General features: G+C 40.3%; 1 protein-coding gene across 7 annotated transcripts in view; it reads left to right on the top strand.

The window, feature by feature from the left end:
• The window catches only part of LOC124551330 (ankyrin repeat and SOCS box protein 3-like), a 214,884-nt gene that overhangs the window by 102,120 nt on the left and 86,727 nt on the right, over positions 1 to 26,037 (top strand). For all 7 annotated transcript variants that reach the window (XR_006967816.1, XM_047126348.1, XM_047126350.1 and 4 more), the window contains 2 exons: positions 6,361 to 6,518; positions 20,449 to 20,613. Coding sequence is in view for 6 of the 7 variants with exons in the window: in XM_047126348.1 (XP_046982304.1) it covers positions 6,361 to 6,518; positions 20,449 to 20,613 (323 nt within the window). In the remaining variant the exon portion in view is untranslated. The remainder of the gene's footprint in view (positions 1 to 6,360; positions 6,519 to 20,448; positions 20,614 to 26,037) is intronic.

The raw sequence follows: 26,037 nt of genomic DNA, 5'->3' as shown, positions 1-26,037 counted from the left end.
GTGAATAGCACCCTTGCACTAAAAGTAGTGTTGACACGTCTTTGACTAAATCATTCACAGAAGAGTACATGTGCAGGAAAATCAGCTGCTGATAGTGCCTGCACATGCTACAAATGGTATGATTACAGCTGGTTCTAGTTTAACACTCACCAGTCAGTCATGTGGTCAACATTCAATGTTGGAGCTACATCTCGTGTACTGACCCTAGGGTTGTTGTCAACTTCATGAAGAATTGCCGCCCCCCACTGGTGAGCCCAAATCCTTCCAGGCCTTACCCGGTCACAAGTATCATGCTTAACTACTCCATGTTTCCTACGATTATAATTATGAGGCTTCAAATGTTTTCCTGTCAGGGCATCTTTGTCCTGGAAATCTCTCCCAGTACAAACGTTGAGCTCGAGCACCATTGCAGTTAGCTAATCCCTACATGAAACGGGCATCCGCCATCTCTGCATTGGCATACAATGCTATTTTACCAGCCAGGTCTGTGATTATCTCTACGTAGTAACCCATGTTCTTGCAACAATTGTACTATCACCGGAACAGTTGATGTGACCTGTAAAAAAGCAATGACATACACTGCATGGCAACGGGGACATTTAAAACAAAACACTGGTGGTGCACAATGTAACCTATTGTCACCTAAAGTGCATTTTCCCCATGATTCTAATGTTCTTTTCTTATATGTTTCCCATGATTAATGAGTTGGAGAAAATGAGTTGTAACATGGAGACAAAGCATTTCCAGACCAATGTTCATGTAACATAATTTCTTCATCTACATGTGAGAAATGTGTCCTGCAATTTGTGCCATACATTTTTGTTACACGCTGTATACATCCACAGCTCAGTGAAACAAGTGCCGGTTCCCCTTCCTGGTACACCTACCCCTTTTACTCTTCCTCCTACCATACTGCATATAATTGGATTCACCTTTCTTTTCACAACTAGCACTCCATTCACCAAGTCAATCTTTGATACTTTTGGTATTCTGACCCTTCCTTTACAATTTACTTGGAGACATTGCTACACCACTCCTGCAGGTAAAAGCGACCTAATTGCCTTTCCCACATTCCTTTGTTTAGGCTTGCTTCTACCAGTTCTATTGTGTCATGCCTTACGCTGCCAATTCTACATGTTTTGTTCCATCCTTTATTATTTGTTCTTGTGCATTCTTACCAGCCATTGCAAAATGACTCAGCAGGAATGTCTAGAAAACAAATGCAAAGCTATAGAAGCATGTGTGACTAGGGAAAGATAAATATCCTGTATAGTAAAATTTAAGAGACCTTTGCAGAAAAGAGAAGGAACTGTATGAATATCAATAGTTCAGATGGCAAGCCAGTACTAAGCAAAGAAGGGAAAGCTAAAAACTGGAACGTACATATAGAGGGTATGTAGAAGAGGAACGAACTTCAGGACAATATTACAGAGGATAAGATACTGTGATGAGGATAAGATACTGTGAGAAGAATTTGACAGAGTTCTGAAAACCTAAGTGGGAACAAGGCTCCTGAGTTGATGACATTCCCTTGAAATTATTGACATCCTTGGAAGAGCCAGCCATGACATAAATATTCCACCTGATGTGCAAGATATATAAGACAGGGGAAATGCTCTTAGACTTTAGGAAGAATGTAATATCTCCAGTTCCAATGAAGGCAGGTTTTGGACAGGTGTGAATACTACCAAACCAACAGTTTGGTAGTAGTCTTGGTTGACTCTTTTCCTCTCATCCCGTCTGGTAAGTCTCCCCAGACCTGGGATTCTGGGCAGCTTTTCCAAACTCTCCTTATTTCCTAAACCTCACCACTCCTTTTCCCTCGCCCCTCTAGCTTCCACTTCAACTTTTCTGCTGCAAGAAGAAGCCACTTGTTTTGAAAGCTTGCAGATTTCTGTACCTTTATATGTGTGTTCTCCTGCCACTGCAGATGATTAGATTTTCTGTCTATCAGACTACTTAACTTGGTACAATCCATTTCCACAAAAATGTTCTGAGTATTCACAACTGTCTCTGAATATCAAAGAACCACTTGATACAAACAAATTTACAAGATGTTTCAATTAAATTAACTGACATATGTTCACATTACTGTTTTGCCTAAGACATTTAACGCACTTGTGGCCTGTCTAAGACATTGCTGTCATCTTTGTCATTGACTGTGAACTGGGCCAAGTGTTGCTCTTATAGTAGCCATAAGTATATGATCCATGAAAGTGGTGAAGAAAAGCTCTCGGATGTGTGACCATGCCATTGTGTCTCATTTGCTGGCCAGGTGCCAACCTTGCTTAGGCACCTCGCTCTTTCGATGACACCACACCTTTACCACTAAGATGAGTAACAGGGGCTACCATTTGTGTGTTTCTAATGGTAGTACAAACATCATAGAATATCTTTACACAGATGACAGACATAAGATGAAATTCGAAATTGTTTACAATGTTGAGAAACTCTTTCTGGAGTATAATCTGAGAGTTGTAGGAAGTATGTCACTCATCTCCAAAGTGTTAATGATACATCACTTCTTGATTCTAAATCAAGTTGTTTCTTGGGTTCTTCAGTTTTAGCTGGTAACCACTCACAAGTGGATAACTGTTATGTGAGTGAAACCATTAATTTAATGTGAGGGCTTCTAGTTGCTCTATCAAATTTTGGACCTTGACTTCTCCTTCAGAATGTTCAGTTTTTTTCATCACTTGATTATGTATGTTTCTGTCAGTTATCCTGTTTATATACTCCTGGAACATATTTCCCAAACCAACTAATTAACACCAATATCTTTTTGAATTACTGTTTTTTTGGAAGATTGATGTCATACTTGATAGTAAATACTCTCTTCTGATCTTTGGAGTTTATGTTGATACCCACCACTCACATTGTTATCTCACTTGGATCTTTCCACCTGCAAGTAGTCATCCCTGTCTGTATTTAATATATCCAATCCTTCAGTAAAAGTCACAATTCTTTGACCCACTCCAACCTCAGTAGCAACTCTCTTTCCTTCCTAAATAGGGCAAAAGCTGAACCAATACTCTAACTAGCAGTTTTTTGGCTATTGGATTGTCTAAATATTTTGATTGAGTCAAATGAAATTCTACACTGAAGCGCGAAAGAAACTGGTACAGGCTTGCGTATTCAAATACAGAGATATGTAAACAGGCAGAATATGGCACTGCAGTCGGCAATGTCCATATATGACAACTACTTCCTGGTACAATTGATTGATTGCTTACTGCTGAGTGAATGTCAGATGAGTTTGAATGTGGTGTTATAGTTGATGCACGAGTGATGGGACACAGCATCTCCGAGGTAGTGATGAAGTGGGGATTTTCCCATATGACACTTTCATGTGTGTACCGTGAATATCAGGAATTCAGTAAAACATCAATTCTCTGACATCGCTGAAGCTGGCAAAAGATCCTACAAGAGTGGGACCAACAATGACTGAAGAGACTTGTTCAGGGTGACAGAAGTGCAACCCTTCTGCAAATTGCTGCAGACGTCAATGGTGGGCCATCAACAAATGTCAACGTGTGAAACATACAATGAAACATCATCGATATGGGCTTTAGGAGCCGAAGACCCACTCGTGTAACCTTGATGAGTGCACATCACAAAGGTTTACACCTTGCCTGGGCCCATCAATGCTGACATTTGACATTTGACTGTTGATGACTGGAAACATGTTGCCTGGTCGGACGAGTCTTGTTTCAAATTGTATCGAGTGGATGGTCGTGTACGGGTATGAAAACAATCTTAGGAATCCATGGACCATGCGTGTCAGCAGGGGACTGTTCAAGCTGGTGGAGGCTCTGTAACGGTGTGGGACATGTGCGGTTAGAGTGATATAGGACCCCTGATATGTCTAGATACGACTCTGCCAGGTGACAAATATGTAAGCATCCTGTCTGATCACCTGCGTTCATTCGTGTCCACTGTGCATTCCAATGGACTTGAGCAATTCCAGCAGGACAATGCGACACCCCACATGTCCTGAATTGCTACAGAGTGGCTTCAGGAACACTCTTCTGAGTTTAAACAATTCTGCTGGCCACCAGACTCCCCAGACATGAACATTATTGAGCATATCTTGGATGCCTTGCAACATGCTGTTCAGAAGAGATCTCCACCCCCTTGTACTCTTATGGCTTTAAGAACAGCCCTGCAGGATTCATGGTGTCCGTTCCCTCCAGCACTACAAGTACTACAGACATTAGTCAAGTCCATGCCACATCGTATTGCAGCACTTCTGCATGTTTGTGGGGGCCGTACACGATATTAGGCATGTGTACGAGTTTCTTGCCTCTTCAGTGCATATATTCTATACATTATTATAACTTTCCCAGCTATGGTTGTAGCAATGTGGTTCTAATAACTAAAGGACTAGTATTCCCTGCTCACTTGGTAACACACATATCTTTTTTAACCTTCTCCGCGAAATTATCTCACAACTTCAGTCAGTTGCCTCTCCTTCTAATAACAGAACAAAATCTACCTTCTTAGAATCTATCCATCATCTTGTTTAGGATTTCCTAAAAGACCTAAAAGTTATGTTTGGTAAATGTCACCTTCAGTCTTAAATTTTAGAAATTGTTTAGCTGAATTCATAACATGTTGCCATTGGAACTGTTCTAAAAACTGAACAGGAAAGCAAGATACTTCACTAACTTTGTGCTTATTCACCAGTTCTTCCCAGATCTTCATGAATATGCTTCTGCCTTTTCAGGGTCTCCTGTCAAGTGGGGTGTAATTATAGAAAATTCTACATTTTCTTGTACTTTTGGTTTGATCATATTATTTGAGTACTCTTCCACTGTTGCTAGAGTTGCTCCTGAGTGCATCATCCCTTCTATATCTTGTGAGTATTTCCTGATCTGTAACTTTCTTTAGCTGCCTTAAGTTTATAGTGACTTCACTTAACCCTTCTCTTATCTTACAACAAATTAAATGATGTTGTTTGTTGATCTTGGAATGTAATTCCCTTTCATAGCTACTACTCTTTCTGTTTGCTCTGTAAATCTTTTATTAATCTCTTCCACTTTCCACAATGAAATAACAACAATACGAAAGGGGTAGTTTGCTACTCATCATATAGAGGAGTCACCGAGTTACAGACAGACACAATGGAAAAAAGTGCTGAACTTTTAGCTTTTGGACAAAAGGTCCTTCTTCAGAATCAGAAAACACACACACAAATTGTGCGTGTTTCTGAAGAAGGACTTCTTTGTCCGAAAGCTAAATCATGTGGTCATAGCAGTTGTCACATTTCATAAATGATTCAAGATATTGCTACGAGGTTTTTTTTTGCAAATGATAGCATGGAAAGAGGCATATGATGTTGTATGATAAATACTCAAAGTATTTTTATGTGGAAGTAACTAGGCCATAGCAATGAGAGGTCAATGGAGTATGACACATAAACACATCAATAGTGATTCAGGAAAACCCAGGGACTGCATTTACACATGCCCACAGGACCTGTGGAGTGAAAGAGCATGACAAGTTAACTTGTCCACAGCAATTAAAGGGGCAATTTCAAAAACAAGCACTCCATATATTTGTTGATTATGGCACCATCTATCACAGGTTGGAAACAATGATTTGAGTAAACTGTACTTATTTTTTGGCATAGAATCTGAATATACCATAAATAATTGGGGGGGATTTGCATTTGAAAATACAAAGTTGACACTGCCAATGTAGGAGGGGTGATTAGGAGGTGACCTGTTGTAGCACAGGACTACAGGTTTTGTTGAATTGTGTGTTAGAAACTGTAAAAACTGAGTCTTACTGTGATTTAGCATTAGTTTGTTTCCAACAAGCCATGAATTTATGTCTTGAATTGCCCTATTTGAAACAATGCCAGTGTTGCACACAACATCCTTTACTACCAAACTGGCATCATCAGCAAACAGAAATATTTTAGAATTATCTGTAAAACTAGAAGGCATATCATTTACGTTAATAAACCAAACTGTTTCTCACAAATCTGTGACTACTTATCGAAGTAGGCATGAACAACAGGTATAGTGATGACATCCTGAAGAAGAATGAGGAGGACAAGAGTTCTGCAGATCTAGAAGTTATCTCATTTTATCCTGTGGAACTCTCATATTGTCTCCAGATACATTGCTATAAATGTACATAAAAATAGAAAGCCCATCAACATCTGAGGATTACATTAATTTATACTGGTATTGAGCATCAGTCATTGATAAGAACTATGTAGGGATGCCACTCCATTGGAGTGGCGTATATCACTAGTGTGTTTTGTAATTAAAAAGGCTAGAAACTGTCAACAATTATTTAAAGTGCAAGTTGATTTGATGTTAATAATACCTAATATGGATTACTTTACAGAGATCTGTGGAAATGGTCAATCTGCTGGTGAAATTTGAGGCGGACCTGAGCTTAAGAGATTCAGATGGGCGCACACCCATCATGACTGCTGCTTACATGGGCTTTCACGAGGTCCTTAAAAAATTGGATACACCAGAATTAAACATAATTAATGAGAGGTAAGACAATGTTTGTACACAACAGCAGTACCTGCTGATAAATAATTGGTGTTGTGCTGCAAATAAGATAACCTGTAGCTTTGAGTGTAGAAGCTGTGATATGGTAAATAGTTTTCTGTGTCATTATTGAAGAGCCAAAAATGACAAACAGTTCTTAACTCTTGATTTTTCAAAGTAGGATATGTGGTGTCACTGCCCGACACCACACTTGCTAGGTGGTAGCCTTTAAATCGGCCGCGGTCCGTTAGTATACATTGGACCCGCGTGTCGCCACTGTCAGTGATTGCAGACCGAGCGCCGCCACACGGCAGGTCTAGTCTAGAGAAACTCACTAGGACTCATTCCAGTTGTACAGCTGACTTTGCTAGCGATGCTTCACTGACTACTTACGCTCTCATTTGCAGAGACGGCAGTTTAGCATAGCCTTCAGCTACGTCATTTGCTACGACCTAGCAAGGCACCATATTCAGTAACTATGAATGTATTCTGAACAGATAATATTGTGAATCATGTACTGTCAAGAGCGACGTTCATAATTAATGGATTAAAGTTAAGTATCAGACTAATGACGTCCGCTTTCTGAATTCTAATTCCTTGTCATGTTCCAGACCTCACGTCAGTATAGTCCTTCCCTCCTCACGCCAGCCTGCGTGAGCTAAAACGCGTGCATTTCAGCCTCCCCTAGTAACACGGTGTTGGCTCTTCTGCCAACACAACAGGATACATGCATGTTGTGGTATCAGAAGAAAAGTACAGATTTATGTGATACGAAAATGCAGAATAATTGTGTGTTTGAGTCTTTTGTATGACTCTATGGCTTGCATAAGGTGATTTTGACAGGCATATTCTTTAAAGGCACTTATAATTGTACTTTGCCTACTCTTTAAATGGTAAGAATCACTTCCAACCAGGGATTTATTGCACACATGGTGGTGTTTCCATTTCTTGTGAAGGCTGTGACTTGAAAAAGGATGGTAGAGGCGTTTTATAATGCAAAAGGGGTGGGGGGAGGGAGTGATGGGGGAGGAGGAATGTGTGGGCAAGTATATCATTTGGTGATTGTTCTTTCAGTTGGTAACAGACAAAAATGTTCAAGAATTTAATTTCCTAAACATTGATATGACAGTATATGGCAGCTGAATCCAATATCACTGTACAAATAATATTTCAGTTACCAGTTAGTTAAAAAAGGAGACCAGGAGAACTGAGGAAAGCTATATAAATGTGCAAATTCTTTTATGTCTAATTGTGTAAGAATTAATAATTCTTCTTTCACAACCCGCTGTAATATCAGTAGGTTTCTTTATATTGCAATCAGTGTGTGTGTGCAAGAATGACATTCAGTAAAACTTCTGACAAGGAAATTATTTGAACTGACTTGGCACAAACAACTCCTTCAACAGCAGCAAGGTGTCAGTATTGAAACTTCTAAAGTTCAATGTGTGTTGGTCCATTGTGCCTATATTCAGCGGAGCACTGTGAAAATTTGTAGCATCTAGTGTTGTAAGCGGGAGTGTTTTGGAAACAAATTTTCTCAAACTGGATGAGAGAAAGAAATGTCAGCAACATTCACATGAAATACTTGAAATATGGATTCCTTCTCTCACCTACAAGTGGACAAGTCTCATTGTGCCTCTTTTATGAAAAGACATTTTCTAATGAAGCATTTCATATAAAATCACCTTGGAAAATTAATGTGGGTTAGCCAATCTCTCTCTCTCTCTCTCTTTTTTTTTTTTTTTTTTTTAAGCTTTAAAATTGAAGTTTTGAAAATGCAACATCCTATGCAAGTTACTTTAAGAACCTACTTTTAGCACAGACAGAAGGCTCCTTGCATTCTATTAAATGTTTTATTCTATCTATCTATATCTGGATCCCACTCCAGCTACTGTCGGGTCTGGGTGCTGATGAGTCCTCTCCGTTTGGCTAGGTCCTCCCACCACTTTTCTTCCCCCACTTACTGCCATGTCACACCTTCCCTTTCCAAAGATATTCTCACTCCTTTTTTCTATCGTGTTCTTGGGTGCCCTCTAGGTCTTTTTCCATCCATCTTTAGTTCTTCCATAATTTTGGGGAGTCTCTGCCCATCCAGCCCTCTTAACATGCCTGTATCATCTTAATCTCTTTTTTTTTCAATTTCTTCTTTCATACTTTCTTGTTTAAGGTCCTTTTGAATATCTGCATTGCTTACTCTGTCCATTCCGGTTTTTCCCTTAACTGCTCCCAGAAATTTCATTTCCTCTGCTTGCAGCCTGCTCCAGTCCCTTTCTGTCATTGTCCATTTTTCTCCTCCATAGGTGGCAATAGGGAAGTAATAACTCTTATACATAAGCAGTTTTGCTTTTTCTGAAACTTCCTTATTCCAATTCAGGTGTTTTATTGTTTGGTAGAAATTGTCTCCCTTCTGTAACCTTCTATTAATTCCATTGGTTATTCTTCCAACACTAGATATTTCACTCCCTAAATAAGTGAAACTGTCTACCACTTTTAGGGATTCTTCATTCAGAGTAATTTTCCCATTGGTCACTTAGTCTCTTCCAAATACCATTATTTCACTCTTATCTTCATTTATTTTTAATCCATACCTTTTCATTGTTTCCTTTCACACATCAAGTTGTAACTGTACATCTACCTCTTTGTCACCCCATATTACCATATCATCTGCAAAATCATCTTTTTGTCTTTTTCTTTTGCTATATCTTTAACTGCCCTATTCATTCCCTCCATCACAACATTAAAAAGTGCAGGAGATACAATACTTCCTTGTTTAAGTCCTTGTCTTATTTTGACGTTTTCAGAGTTCCACAATGGTGCTCTAATTCTACAATTGTGTCCTCTGTACATTGTCTTTATTACATTAATGTATCCATCTTCTGTACCTATCTTCTTCATTTCTTGCCAGAGTCTTTCCCAGTATACTGAGTCATATGTCTTTTCTATGTCTATAAAAACCATTATCACCCTTTTGTTATACTCCCAACTTTTTTCCATCAATTGATGGATAGAAAATATCAAGTCAGTTGTGCTTCTCCCTTTCCTAAATCCATGCTGCTCTTCACTCAGCTCCTTTTTTTATCTTTTTAGTTATTTGATTTATTAAAATTCTTTCAAAAATCTTGGCTGTATGACTCATAAGGGTTATTCTTCTGTAGTTTTTACAAAGTCTTTTATTGCCTTTTTTGATGATGGGAACAACGTCTCCTCCAGTTGTCAGGTATTGTACTATTTCTCCACACACTTGATAGTACTCTATACAGCCACTGCATTCCCATTGGACTGGCTGCTCTTATCATGTCCACTGATACTTCATCAGGTCCTGGGGTTTTCCCCCCATTCATCATCTTCACAGCTATTTCCATTTCTTCCCGTGTAATTTGTCCTAATTCTGTTTCCCAACTTCTCTCAGTTTCTCCATTATATGTTGTTTCCTTGTGTACCTGCTCCTCAGCATTTAACAGTTTCTTAAAATGTTCTCTCCAGAGATCTTTTACATTCCCTGGATCTACAATAACAGTACCATCCTCTGTTTCCATCTTTACTGGTACTTCAGAAGCCTTCCTTTTATTTTTCACCATTTTATAGAACATTTTCTTATGGCTCTTCACATCTTCCTCAAGTTTTTTAAAACTCTTTCTATGTCTTCTTCTTTGCTGTTTCCACTATTTCTTTGCACTTTTTATTTTCCTTTATATATCTTTTATGGTCCTCATCATTTTTAGTTTTCCAGCACTTTCTACATGCTCCATTTTTTCTTCCAACTGCTTGAATTGTGGTATCATCCCACCAACTAGTCTGTCTTGCTTTTTCCTTTCCATTCTTTATCTACATCACAGAAAACTTCTTTTGGAAATTTTTGTGTGATTAATTCTCTATACTTTTCAGCACTTTCACTCTCCTTCAGTTTCCAATCCTGTATCTCATCACTTTCTTCTGTTTTCTATTTTTCACACACTGATTCATTTTTCATTATACCACCTGTAATCTCTGATCTCCATCTGCACTCACACTTGGAATTAACTTAACATTTGTTACTTTCTCTCCCCATTCCCTATCTACTAGAATATAATCAATTACACTCATGGTTCTTCCATCTCAACTGTATCTGCTGATAACATGACTTTCTATCTTCATAAAGCAGCTGTTTGCTATTTTCATTCCATTCCTCTTGCACAAATCCAGGAGTCTTTCCCATTCTTCATTTCTGCATATCCAAAACATCCCAATACTTGCTCAAATCCCTTTCTGTCTTTGCCTGCCTGTGCATTATAATCTTCCATCACTATATTAGCAGTCTCTATATGGTTCTCTAACTCATTTTCAAAATCCATCTTCTTTTCTTTGCTACATCCCACTTGAGGTGCATAAATCTGGATAACTTTTATTGTTTCTTTTTGGAATCTCAGGTTTAAGATTGTGATCCAGTCCGATATATATCTCACACTTTCAATACAGCTTTGTACATCCTTAGTCACCATTACTGCCACTCCATTTTTTCTGAACCTGTTATTCCCACTCCAGTACAGTTTTCCTCCTCCTCTCAGATTCTTCCCATCTTTTCCCTTCCACTTCATTTCATTAATATCAAGAAATGGGATATCACGTACTAACAGGGAGCACTGTTACTACCAACAGTTAAACAGTCTGTCAGTACAATGCTGGGACTTGCATCATGTGCCCTTTGAGTACTGATGCAGATTCATGAGGAATCAATGTGACAGCTTTCGATGTGAATGAAAATCTTTTCGCTGTCTTCAAGACAGAATCTGTGATGGATGTTGTTAATCAACAGTTACAGATAATGAAAAATTGCTGCTACATTTGTGAGTGAACATGAGAGGAAATAATTGGTAGTGGTATAAGGGTACTAGGGCCATACACCATACATTGTTATGTATGTAGATTTAGATACATTTGGTTCAGTAAACAAAATGACTAGGTAATGAAAGAACTATTATTTGCTAGAAATTTGACTACCAGCATGAAAAGTATTGTAAATAACAGGAAGTAGAAGTTATTTTTCAGAAAAAGAAACATTTGCTTAGAAGAGAAACAGGTGGAACTGCACCCAAGATATCATGATATAGTCAATCATTTTTCCCTTGCTCTACCTGTGATGAGTGGGACAGGAAAGGAAGTTGCTTGTGGAGTGTGTATGTAGATGTAGATATAGATGTAGAAGGTTGGTCAATAAAAATCATATATCTGATTAATGTAAATCCACTGCCTCATCCATAGGCAGCAACTTTTTGCTAAAAATTCAAGTAAGTGACTTCATGAATATTTGTGCTATCTCATTAATGCTGTTAGTAAGATAAAAGTTCTGTCAGGAAAATGTTTTTGCATACCCAAAGAGCAGAGGTAGCTACCAACAGTAAAATGTTTATAATATTTCTATTAATTTTGATACAGTGGTTGAATTTATTCAGTTGATTGACCTGAGAATTGGTAATGCATTGCATCTGTAACATCTTGGCATTATCTAGCCTCCTGATAGATTTGACATATTCAACAGGGTTAACACTAAGCCGTAGAGAAACAAAATGCTAAAGGTTAAAGATATAATGCCGTAATGCAATGTCACTTTATACTCTCACACCTGTATTTTGAGTCAGCATGAACCAGTAACTCTCTGAGTTGCTTACAAAGTTGGAGACCAGCTTTCAAATGTTAATTTACATGCTTTTTGCTCACTCTCCAAACAAATCTAAAAGGATATGCTAACTAGATTTCCTGATCTATCTACTGTTGTAATATCAATGAATGCTCAATTCATTTTCATTACATGTAGGAGAATTTTAACAAAGGTTGCAAAAGGTGATTTACTTGAAACACTCCTGCAAACTCAAGAATTTTAACATAGATTGCAAAAGGTGATTTACTTGAAACACTCCTGCAAACCCAATCACTTTTTAGTAGTATGTAGATGATTGTCTCGGTTGAAAGTGGAGAATGCTTGCTTGGCACAAAAAAAGGTGCTCATTTTAGCTTTTTCATCTCTCTATTAGTAGAGAAAACTTCAGCACAATGCATTATCTCTTAATGAAAGTGAGGAAGAAATTTTACTAATATGAAAGGGATTGCTTGGAACTTCAGTAGGCAAAGATGGAAACAGATATCATGAAATATGCTGCTAATGATAGAAGTATGTGATTACTGTTACAAATATTATTACTATTATTATAAATTTTTTAAAATTACTTTGTACCTGCATTTCACATTAATTTGGCCACTAAAATTTTCTTTTTACTTTTACATTATACTTTTCTGTTAAGTAGTAAGTAACATTTGAATTATTTGTCCTTATCAAACACAATGTCTCCCCATCAGAAATTATTATTGTATCCACAATTTAGCTGTTTGTAACTATTCAGCTGATTAAATACCTTTTTAGTTATATTCACAATTAATGTTAATCAGTTAAAAATTGTAAAATTTTTCAAAAAGTATGTTAACTGCTATGATATCAAAAATATACATTTAAAAAAGTAAAGTGGAAAAGTTTCCCTGAGAGTATTAAATTATCCAGAATGAATTTTTTCATTGTCCAGCAGTGTGTGTGCTGATGTGAGACTCCCTAGCAGATTAAAACTTTCTGCTGGGCTGGGACTCAAACCCAGGACCTTTGCCTTTGTGGGCAACTGATCTATAACTGAGCTACCCAAGAATGACTCATGTCCTGTCCTCATGTGTTTACTTCTACCCATACCTAATTTCCTACCTTCCAAACTTAACAGAAGTTATCTTATGAAACTTGCGGTGCTAGTACTCCTGTAAGAAAGAATAGTGAGGAGACATGGCTCAGCCACAGCCTCAGGGATGTTTCCAGAATGAATTTTTCAGTCTGCAGTGGAGTGTGCGCTGGTATAAGACTTCCTGGCAGATTGAAACTTTGTGTCTGACCAGGACTTTCAATCTCCTGTGTCTGCACCAGCAAACCCAGTCCTCACACTTCTGCCCATACCACCATTAAGGCTCTCAAATATTGCCACACACCAAAGTGAACTCAAGGTCATCACATATAACTGGGGGACCAAAAAAGTTTAAAGTAGTAACTGGACAAGAGCATCTCTTGTGGCATTGCAGTGAGCTCTGACTACAGCAGCTAATGATGTTACACCTCTGATAACAACCTTGTCAGGGTCCGACTTACTACCAGAGATTGCCATCACAGCCTTGTATTCATCCCATCTTGCACAGTTCCAGAATGCGGCTAGCCAAAATTCCGTATGCTAACTGTCAGAACTCTTCACCTCAGCCCCTGACAAGGAATTAGTATAATGTCCACTCTTGCTGTAGTCCCAACATGCTGAAACCCCCACACTTAGGTAGGCTGGGGGGGGGGGGGGGGGGGGTTGGCTGTGGCTGTTGAACTGATATCCCCAGTTATGGTAGTTCCATTTCTGCTGGACGGACAAGTCCCTGAGGCCCTGCACTCACCACCAAATGTGTTGTAATACAATGCAGTGAACAGGAAAAAGGTTACTACAACAGACACTATCATCATATCATGATTATTATTAAGCCAGTGACCCAGCATACCGTATTTACTCGAATCTAAGCCGCACGTGAAAAATGAGACTTGAAATCAAGGAAAAAAAAAAATTTCCCGAATCTAAGCCGCACCTGAAATTTGAGACTCAAAATTCAAGGGGGAGAGAGAAGTTTTAGGCCACACCTCGAAATCGAAACAAAGTTGGTCCATTGTAATATGAGACACGATTTAGGTCAAATGAATGACAATACAGCTACAGGAGTTTGGTTCGAGTCGTAAGCTTAGCAGTTAAGCTTTACCAGGTACGCGTTGCTATGCGTCAGGCGCTCCGTCCGTATTTATACGGGTACCCTTCCTTTTTCACGTGCTTCGTCTGGTTTGAATTGATTGCTTATTTTTCTTTGATCTGATAAGTGCCGTTCGCTATGTTATAAGTGTTTACGTCACTCTAAGCTGAAAATGTATTATTGTACTGTGTCATGCATTGTTTGTCGCATTCTGTTAATGAGTGTTAACGGCCTGTCGCCACTCGCGGCATGGCTTGCTGTTGTGCGCGCTACCATGGCTGAAAAGAGGATTCGTCTCATTAGCGAAACAATGGGAAGAGACTGCTATTTGTTGTTACTTACACTGCTGCTTTCTTTGATAATGATCAACAAGAACCAAATAATAGACTGCGTATGATACAAGATGTTCTGAACCAGAGTTTAGCGAAAATTTTTCTCCGTTTGAAAATCTTTTCAGACGCCTCTTTAGTACATTACATTCTGCACAGAAATTCGTCATCGTAGATTTAAAAATCTAGTCAATTGCCGTGCTTCATTTCTGACTGTATCACTATTAGGCATAAGAATAATACGAATATAAACATGACATAATATGTATATTCTTCCGCGATTGCTGTTGTCTCACTCTAGTTTCGCAGTTTATTAGGCAGACAGGATTTAAATGAGATAGCAGCAAACACGAAAGAATACATGGCAAAATGTTTATATTCGTATTATTCTTATGGTGCAGAGAATACTGCATGTGATCCACAATTCATAAAATTCCTATTAGCAACGATCTCTTCTCACAGGTTGGAAAAAATTCAGAACGTGGAGTTGGCCATATTGATAAACATCCCAGTCTTTCCAGTCGGATTTTCGTAGTACATTGAAATGCTGCCACATTCGAAGATGAACAACACGGAATTTGTATTTACTTCGTTGGATAATGTATGAAAAATGCAGTGGTCGAAACTCGGGCAGAGAAAATGCTCGTCTTCCACCTTTTTTTAATTTATTTACTGATGCAGAGGTTTTGGTACCAGTATTTATCTTTGTGACTGCAAAGCATGCCTGTATAGCGCTACATATATTCGATGGCAGAAGTTTGTTGTGGCGGCACCTACCAACATTTTTCAGAACTTCCGCTTACTTTGCACTCGATTCTAAGCCGCAGGCGGTTTTTTGGATGACAAAAACCGGAAAAAAAGTGCGGCTTAGATTTGAGTAGATACGGTACTTCCCACCCCACCAAACACTGTCAACCTATAATACTGGCAGCCATGACCCAATACACTGACAATGAAAATCTTACTTACCGCGCTAATGCTATTTATACAGCCAATAACTTAGCATATTGTCTGCTGGCTTTGAGCAGGAATATGATGATCTTCTTGCAGAAATCTGTACGAAAATCAATGTTAATGGTCTTGATAATGTCAAAGACAGCTTAAAATGCAGAAAATGTTGTAGCACAGATTATTAATGATGGGAAAGCATTATATTGAGAGAATAGGACTACTGTTGGGACCAAGAAAAATGAACATGAAAAGCAGGAAAACATAAAATGTGGGAACAGAAAAGCAGTGTTTTATTGTTTATCACATGACAAGCTTTAGTACAGTTAAGTACCCACCTATCCCTCCCTTCCAAGTTGTTAGGTGAAAAAAGACTATGATGAACAATCTCCACAGTAATTATGTTTGGCAAAGTAATATAGTATTGAAATCAGTCAACAGTTTGCCACTTTTCACACATTTCATAGTGAATGCTTTGGATCAAGGCAGTAAGGTAGATGCAGTATTTCTTGATTTCTGAAAATCATTTGATTCAGTGCTACACCTACACTTATTGTCAAAAGTACGATCATATGGGGTATCAAGTGAAATTTGTGACTGGATAGAGGACTTTTTGGTAGGGAGGTTGCAGCACGTTATCTTGGATGGAGAGTCATCACCAGATCCAGAAGTAACTTCAGGTCTGCCCCAAAGAAGTGTGTTGGTACCCTAGCTGTTAATATTGCATATCAGTGACCTTGCAGACAATATTAATAGTAATCTCAGACTTTTTTGTAGATGATGCAGTTATTTATAATGAAGTAATATCTGAAAGAAGCTGCATAAGTATTCAGTCAGATCTTCATAAGATTTCAAAGTGGCACAGAGATTGGCAGCTTGCTTTAAATGTCCAGAAATATAAAATTATGCACTTCACAAACCGAAAAAGCATAGTATCCTGTAACTATAATGTCAGTGGGTCACTGTTGGAATTGGCCAACTCATACAAATACCTGGGTGTAACACTTTGTAGGGATATGAAATTGAATGATCACATAGGTTCAGTTGTGCATAAAGCACATGGTGGACTTCGAGTTATTGCTAGAATGGGCTGGTGCTATCAGTCTACATAGGAGATTGCTCACAAATTGCTTGTGCAACCCATTCTAGACTATAGCTCAAATGTGTGTGACCCATACCAAATAGGGTTAAAGGGTTATTGAAGGTATACAGAGAAGGGCAGCACAAATAGTCATGGGTTTGTTTGATCCGTGGGAGAGTGGCATGGAGATACTGAAGGGACTGAACTAGAAGACTGTTGAAGATAGATGTAAACTATCCCGAGAAAGTCTATTAGCTAAGTTTTTAGAACCGGCTTTAAGTGATGACTCTAGGAATATACTACAACCTGCTATATGTAGCTCACATAGGGATCATGAGGATAAGATTAGAATAATTACCGCACACACAGAGGCATTCAAACAATCATTCTTCCCATGCTCCATACATGGTTGGAATGGGAAGAAATAATAAGTGGTACAATGGGACATACCCTCTGCCATGCACTTCATGATGATTTGTGGAGTATAGATGTAGAAGTAGATTTTGAACTTTAAAGTCATACTTATTCTGTACAAATATATCTAAAAACAAAGATGATGTGACTTACCAAAATAAAGCGCTGGCAGGTCGATAGACACACAAACAAACACAAACATACACAGAAAATTCTAGCTTTTGCAACCAACGGCTGCTTTGTCAGGAAAGAGGGAAGGAGAGGGAAAGACGAAAGGATGTGGGTTTTAAGGGAGAGGGTAAGGAGTCACTCCAGTCCCGGGAGTGGAAAGACTTACCTTAGGGGGAAAAAAGGACGGGTATACACTCACACACACACACATATCCATCCACACATATACAGACACAAGCAGACATATTCAAAGGCAAAGAGTTTGGGCAGAGATGTCAGTCGAGGCGGAAGTGCAGAGGCAAAGCTGTTGTTGAATGACAGGTGAGGTATGAGTGGCAGCAACTTGAAATTAGCGGAGATTGAGGCCTGGTGGATAACGGGAAGAGAGGATATATTGAAGGGCAAGTTCCCATCTCCGGAGTTTGGATAGGTTGGTGTTAGTGGGAAGTATCCAGATAACCCGGACGGCGTAGCACTGTGCCAAGATGTGCTGGCCGTGCACCAAGGCATGTTTAGCCACAGGGTGATCCTCATTACCAACAAACACTGTCTGCCTGTGTCCATTCATGTGAATGGACAGTTTGCTGCTGGTCATTCCCACATAGAATGCGTCACAGTGTAGGCAGGTCAGTTGGTAAATCACGTGGGTGCTTTCACACGTGGCTCTGCTTTTGATCGTGTACACCTTCCGGGTTACAGGACTGGAGTAGGTGGTGGTGGGTAGGTGCATGGGACAGGTTTTACGCCGGGGGCGGTTACAAGGGTAGGAGTCAGAGGGTAGGGAAGGTGGTTTGGGGATTTCATAGGGATGAACTGAAACGTTACGAAGGTTAGGTGGACGGCGGAAAGACACTCTTGGTGGAGTGGGGAGGCTTTCATGAACGATGGGTCTCATTTCAGGGCAGGATTTGAGGAAGTCGTATCCCTGCTGGAGAGCCACATTCAGAGTCTGGTCCAGTCCCGGAAAGTATCCTGTCACAAGTGGGGCACTTTTGTGGTTCTTCTGTGGGAGGTTCTGGGTTTGAGGGGATGAGAAAGTGGCTCTGGTTATTTGCTTCTGTACCAGGTCGGGAGGGTAGTTACGGGATGCGAAAGCTGTTGTCAGGTTGTTGGTGTAATGGTTCAGGGATTCTGAACTGGAGTAGATTCATTTGCCACGAAGACCTAGGCTGTAGGGAAGGGACCGTTTGATGTGGAATGGGTGGCAGCTGTCATAATGGAGGTACTGTTGCTTGTTGGTGGGTTTGATGTGGACGGACGTGTGAAGCTGGCCATTGTAGCTGGTTACCAAGCCCCCACAGACCGTATCTCTGCCTACGTAGATCAACACCTTCGACCCATTAAATGCAGTCTCCCATCCTTCATCAAAGACACCAACCACTTTCTCGAACGCCTGGAATCCTTACCCAATCTGTTATCCCCCGGAAACCATCCTTGTAACCATTGATGCCACTTCCTTATACACAAATATTCCGCACATCCAGGGCCTCGCTGCGATGGAGCACTTCCTTTCACGCCGATCACCTGCCACCCTACCTAAAACCTCTTTCCTCATTACCTTAGCCAGCTTTATCCTGACCTACAACTTCTTCACTTTTGAAGGCCAGACATACCAACAATTAAAGGGAACAGCCACGGGTACCAGGATGGCCCCCTCGTACGCCAACCTGTTCATGGGTCGCTTAGAGGAAGCCTTCTTGGTTACCCAGGCCTGCCAACCCAAAGTGTGGTACAGATTTATTAATGACATCTTCATGATCTGGACTCACAATGAAGAAGAACTCCAGAATTTCCTCTCCAACCTCAACTCCTTTGGTTCCATCAGATTCACCTGGTCCTACTCCAAATCCCATGCCACTTTCCTTGACGTTGACATCAGTCCAATGGCCAGCTTCACACGTCCGTCCATATCAAACCCACCAACAAGCAACAGTACCTCCATTACGACAGCTGCCACCCATTCCACATCAAACGGTCCCTTCCCTACAGCCTAGGTCTTCGTGGCAAACGAATCTGCTCCAGTCCGGAATCCCTGAACTATTACACCAACAACCTGATAACAGCTTTCGCATCCCGCAACTACCCTCCCGACCTGGTACAGAAGCAAATAACCAGAGCCACTTCTTCACCCCCTCAAACCCAGAACCTCCCACAGAAGAACCACAAAAGTGCCCCACTTGTGACAGGATACTTTCCGGGACTGGATCAGACTCTGAATGTGGCTCTCCAGCAGGGATACGACTTCCTCAAATCCTGCCCTGAAATGAGATCCATCCTTCATGAAATCCTCCCCACTCCACCAAGAGTGTCTTTCCGCCGTCCACCTAACCATTGTAACCTCTTAGTTCATCCCTATGAAATCCCCAAACCACCTTCCCTACCCTCTGGCTCCTAGCCCGGTGTAAAACCTGTCCCATGCACCCTCCCACCACCATCTGCTCCAGTCCTGTAACCTGGAAGGTGTACACGATCAAAGGCAGATCCACGTGTGAAAGCACAGTGTTTGTTGGTAATGAGGATCACCCTATGGCTAAACATGCCTTGGTGCACGGCCAGCACATCTTGGCACAGTGTTACACCGTCCGGGTTATCTGGATACTTCCCACTAACAGCAACCTATCCAAACTCCGGAGATGGGAACTTGCCCTTCAATATATCCTCTCTTCCCGTTATCCACCAGGCCTCAATCTCCACTAATTTCAAGTTGCCGCCACTCATACCTCACCTGTCTTTCAACAACAGCTTTGCCTCTGCACTTCCGCCTCGACTGACATCTCTGCCCAAACTCTTTTCCTTTGAATATGTCTGCTTGTGTCTGTATATGTGTGGATGGATATGTGTGTGTTTGCGAGTGTTACCCGTCCTTTTTTCCCCCTAAGGTAAGTCTTTCCACTCCCGGGATTGGAATGACTCCTTACCCTCTCCCTTAAAACCCACATCCTTTTGTCTTTCCCTCTCCTTCCCTCTTTCCTGACGAAGCAACCATTGGTTGCGAAAGCTAGAATTTTCTGTGTATGTTTGTGTTTGTTTGTGTGTCTATCGACCTGCCAGCGCTTTCTTTTGGTAAGTCACATCATCATTGTTTTTAGATATATTTTTCCCACGTGGAAAGTTTCCCTATATTATATTGTTTTTATACGGATGTTTACCATTTTAATAATTGTGTACGCTTTACAAAACATTTCATAAATATTCATTTTGTGTTCAGTCAGTTCGGAGAGTCGTTAGGAGACACAGCACTGATGTTGGCTGTTCGAGGAGGCTGTTTAAAAACAGTTGAAGTCCTTCTTGAGATGGGTGCTGATGCCAACATCGTGAGAGAAGACACTCAACAAACAGCACTGCACCTCGCTGCACGGCGTGGTGACCCAAGGTGATATCTCTGTCTCTCTCTCTCTCTCTCACACACACACACACACACACACACACACACACACACACACACATTCTGTCATTTTCCCATAAGGATGCAAAAGACCAGAACTGGATGTCTTTTTGAGAAAATAATGTGCAAGATGTGTGTTTTGGAAAATATATTTGAAGAATCATTTGCATTGTAGATGAACTCTTCTGATCATTGTCATTTTATATTTATAATTTCCTTTTTACCTAATAATGTCAATTTTAGAACAAAAATGTAATTTAGTGTCAAGTAACAGAAGGAGTAAAGGCAAACACTCACAGCATAGAATATGTGTTGGACTTGAGAAGCATATAAACTAGACCAGAGTAAATGAAATGGAAGTGTGGATTGAGGACAAGGGAGTCTCCTGAGAAGATTGTGTGCATGTAGATGTTGATTCATGGATTTAGCTATCGTTAAGTGGAAAAGGAGGGGAGGGGAGGAGAGAAAATGGAAGTTACCATTGTGTCCCATCCTATGCAGGACCACCAGTTTTTATGTGACATAATCTTTGTGACAATTTCCGTATTTCTTATCTCCCATCACAACTCGGTACTTCAATTATGCACTGAGTTACTACCTACACGTCTTCATTTGTGGATATTTCATCCAAGACAGTCCCGGTCATGTTATTAACTAAATATCAGGCTGAAATAAGATGCAGCACTTTTGTTGCAGACAAAAAAATCTTTGGATCTTACATAACATTGTTATGTTCTCAGGTGGTAGTAATCTTACACACACACACACACACACACACACACGCACACACACACACACACACACACACACACACACAGAGATTCAGCTGCCCCTACTACCATTTTATGCAACCTGCAATGTTACAGCTGGCCTTCATAAACTACATGTGAGATTTTCATATTCTGTTACTCACTCATCGCAAACTATTTGTTGCGAAAAAAATGAGCAGGCCCTTTTTGTGGTAAATTTAATGCAGTTCAAGAGAAACATACAAAAGTGACCTTCAAATGCACCCCCATACCCACACTTGGACCCCATCAGTCAGGATTTCTAGTGTGTTGGCACTCTCTCCTGCCATTGTACAAATATTTGTGACTGTGCAATTTGTCATATTTGACCTTTATTTGGTCTTCATTGTCTGGCCTTATTACACTACCTTCTTAGTAAAGTGCATACAGATTGTAAAATTGATATTTGTGTAAATTTTGTGAATTTTAGCAGCATAAAATAAACAATTACAATGTTATATTCCTCAGGCCTTCTACTGTGAAACTACTCTACTTGTAGAGGTGATGTTAGGATTAAGTTGTCAATGCAATTAGTTTTTAACATAGCATTTACAAAAGTTGTTTCTCATTCATTACCCTCACAGACACATAACAAAGTAGCCGACTGTGCTGGTGGCATAATAGCCCAATCAATAGCAAACAAAAAGGATCGAATATTGAGAATAGTTCACATAGTCAGGAAATTTCTGTACCGTGGTACAAGGGAGTGCCATGAACTACATACTAGAAGTAGTAGTTTGTGTGTAGCAAGCTAGACAATATGAAAATCTCACATGTCGTTATGAAGGCCAGCGATAATATTTCAGGGTGCGTAAAACAACAATGATAGCGGCAGTTGAATCATACTCTGTGTGTATGCTTGCATTTCCATTTATGTGTACTGTTCAATATATCTTTTGCATATATGTTCCAGCTCAGTTATGAACAGTGGCCTGAAGTGTTTCACATGCAACATTTTTAACTTGTTTTTGTGACATTATATGTTACATTTTAAAGAGTTTTTCTATCAGCAGCTAGTTTATATACAGAGTGTTTCAAAAAGAATGACCTGAATTCAAAACTCCATATTTATTGATAAAAAAACACACTACAAACAGGGGATGAATTTCAAAATACTCTCAAAATCTTAAAGTTTTATTTGTGCTATTACAAATCCTCTGTGTGTCTGCCAGCAGCAGCATGAACAACATCTAGATGATAGCTAAATTCCTCATAAGTTTACACAATGTATCTGATTTTACAAAAGTTATGGTGGCTGTTATTCTGTACTTCACTTCTTCTATGTGATGAAGTAAAGTGGAGATGAACACACTTTTCTTCAGATATCCCCACGAAAAGATCATATGGGGTCATGTATGGCGATCTTGGAGACCAGGAATGGAGGACAGTATTTCGGGATACGACGTGCCTTATCGAGCATTGAGGCACTGTGTCATTGAGAAACTGGCATACGTTGTTGTGCCAGTCTCTTGGAGCTCCATCCTCTTGGAAAATGAAGTCATCAGAGGCCCCCAGAAGCTGAGGAAAAAGCCAACCTGTAGCATTTGAAGATAACTCATTCCAGTTACTGTGTTTTCCTGTGCGAGGTTGACCTGGTCGCTTACCTTCGCACAAGCACTCTTTCTCTTCAGATTGTGATATCAACAACAAATGTTTTTGGATGAATGCAGATCAATGCCAAAAAGCTGACAAAAAACACACTGGATTGAAATCACTGACTCATTCTTTGCAAACTGCAGCACACAAAACGCCTTCTATAGTGGACACCATCTTACCTCTGACTGACTGCAACTGAGGAGAGGCATTGACTGACATCTAACAGTGATTTTTCTGAAGCTCAGGTCACACCCATTCAAACAACACAAATTATAGTATTAGAGTAGTAGTTTGGAGTCATCTGTTATTATAGATCCATTTCTTACACCTCGCTGTTGCAAACAGATATTACACCATGACACAGACACAAATTTGAATATAGGTTTGAACATGACTTGCCCACTTGACAGTCCAACACTGTGATGACTTGACGACAGTACCATTGTTTTCTCAGGTGGCTCTATATTGCTCTTCTTTTTGTTGGACCATTCACTGTTTCTATTTTGCTTTTTATTTCACAGTTCAGTACACATTCTTCCTGTTTTTATGTTTGACCTCTGTTCAGTATGTGATGTCCACTGGGCCCTTTTACCACTAAATGTGAAAGGGTCACTATGGGAAGTTTCCTTTGTTAGAGCTGACTTGTATGACATTATTTCTGCAGATTGGATTCAGCTTTTTATGCTTCTGTTATATTACTTATTTCATTCTGCCATAAAGAAGCTCTTGAACCCTTTCTTAGAAGTGTTAGTATTGTATATTTACACTAATCACCCGGAACATTATGACCACTGATGTTCTGTCAATGTAAACCTGACCAGGCAATAGCACCATCACCTGGCGAGGAATGACTGTTAGTCAGACAAACGCATGGTGCATGTAGTGTCAGTGAGCGTGCTGTCCGTGTGTAGAGTGGGGAAGGCGTGTGATCTACCTGAGTTTGACCGAGAGCAGTTTGTGATGGCTCGGAGGCTCAGCACAAGTATTTCAGAAGTTTCACGACTTGTCAGGTGTTCGAGGAGTGCTGTCGTGAGTGTTTTCAGTACGTGGCAAACCGAGGTGAAACCCCGTCCAGACATCATGGGGTTGGGCAGCCACCCCTCATTGCAGATGTCAGATATCGCAGACTGGGTAGACTGGTAAAACATGACAGGTGGCCATCTGTGACAGAACCAACATCAGACTTTAATGATGGGCTAAGTACAAGAGTGTGTGAACACACAGTGCACCAAACACTTCTAACGATGGGCCTCCGCACCCTATGTCTCGTGCAAGTGCCAATATTAACACCGTAACATTGGCAACTATGACTGAAATGGGCACATGACCATTGGCACTGGACAATGGTGCAGTTGCAGAGAGTTGCATAGTCTGATGAATCCCGATACCTTCTTCATCGTGCTGATGAGAGGGTACAAATCTGTTGTCTTCCAGGGGAACAGCTCCTTGACACCAGTACTGTGGGATGGAGACTAGCTGGCAGCAGCTCCAATATGCTCTGGGGAACATTCGTGTGGGCATCCATGGGTCCAGTGGAGCTCGTGCAAGATACCATGACAGCCAAGGATTATTGTACAGTGGTAGCAGACCACATATACCCCTTCATGATGATCATGTTTCCCAATGGCAGTGGCATTTTTCAACAAGATAATACACCATATCACAAGCCCAAGAGTGCGAGGGAGTAGTTTGAGGAACACACTGATGAGTTCCAGTTGAAAGGCTGGCCCCCAAACTCACAAGATCTGTACCCGATCGAACACATCTGGGATGTGATCGAATGTGGCGTCAGAGCTTATCACTCCCCTCTCCAGAATGTATGGGAATTAGAAGACTTGTGTGTGCAGATGTGGCACCAACTCTCTCCAGCAACCTACCAAGGTCTCATTGCTTCCATGCCACGATCCATCGCTACTGTTACCCGTGCCAAAGATGGACATACCGGCCATTGGATAGGTGCTCATAACATTCTGGCTAATCAATGTATTTCCCACAGTTCCTGCAATGGTTTCCACATATATTGTTAAAAGTTTTCACATTATTGTCAGTAAATGCTACTTTAAGGACAGAAGATTAGTCCCAGTCTTCAAGAAGGGTCATCGAGCAGATGCGCAAAACTATAGACCTATATCTCTGACATCGATCTGTTGTAGAATTTTAGAACATGTTTTTTGCTCGCATATCATGCGTTTTTGGAAACCCAGAATCTACTCTGTAGGAATCAACATGCATTCCGGAAACAGCGATCATGTGAGACCCAACTCGCTTTATTTGTTCATGAGACCCAGAAAATATTAGATACAGGCTCCCAGGTAGATGCTATTTTCCTTGACTTCCGGAAGGCGTTCGATACAGTTCCGCACTGTCGCCTGATAAACAAAGTAAGAGCCTACGGAATATCAGACCAGCTGTGTGGCTGGATTGAAGAGTTTTTAACAAACAGAACACAGCATGTTGTTATCAATGGGGAGACGTCTACAGACATTAAAGTAACCTCTGGCGTGCCACAGGGGAGTGTTATGGGACAATTGCTTTTCACAATATATATATAAATGACCTAGTAGATAGTGTCAGAAGTTCCATGCGGCTTTTCGCGGATGATGCTGTAGTATACAGAGAAGTTGCAGCATTAGAAAATTGTAGCGAAATGCAGGAAGATCTGCAGCGGATAGGCACTTGGTGCAGGGAGTGGCAACTGACCCTTAACATAGACAAATGTAATGTATTGCGAATACATAGAAAGAAGGATTCTTTATTGTATGATTATATGATAGCGGAACAAACACTGGTAGCAGTTACTTCTGTAAAATATCTGGGAGTATGCGTGCGGAACGATTTGAAGTGGAATGATCATATAAAATTAATTGTTGGTAAGGCGGGTGCCAGGTTGAGATTCATTGGGAGAGTCCTTAGAAAATGTAGTCCATCAACCAAGGAGGTGGCTTACAAAACACTCGTTCGACCTATACTTGAGTATTGCTCATCAGTGTGGGATCCGTACCAGATCGGGTTGACGGAGGAGATAGAG

The sequence above is a fragment of the Schistocerca americana genome, chromosome 9, assembly GCF_021461395.2.
Source record: "Schistocerca americana isolate TAMUIC-IGC-003095 chromosome 9, iqSchAmer2.1, whole genome shotgun sequence".
In the NCBI taxonomy this organism is placed as follows: domain Eukaryota; kingdom Metazoa; phylum Arthropoda; class Insecta; order Orthoptera; family Acrididae; genus Schistocerca; species Schistocerca americana.
This window is presented reverse-complemented; position numbering and strand designations above follow the sequence as displayed.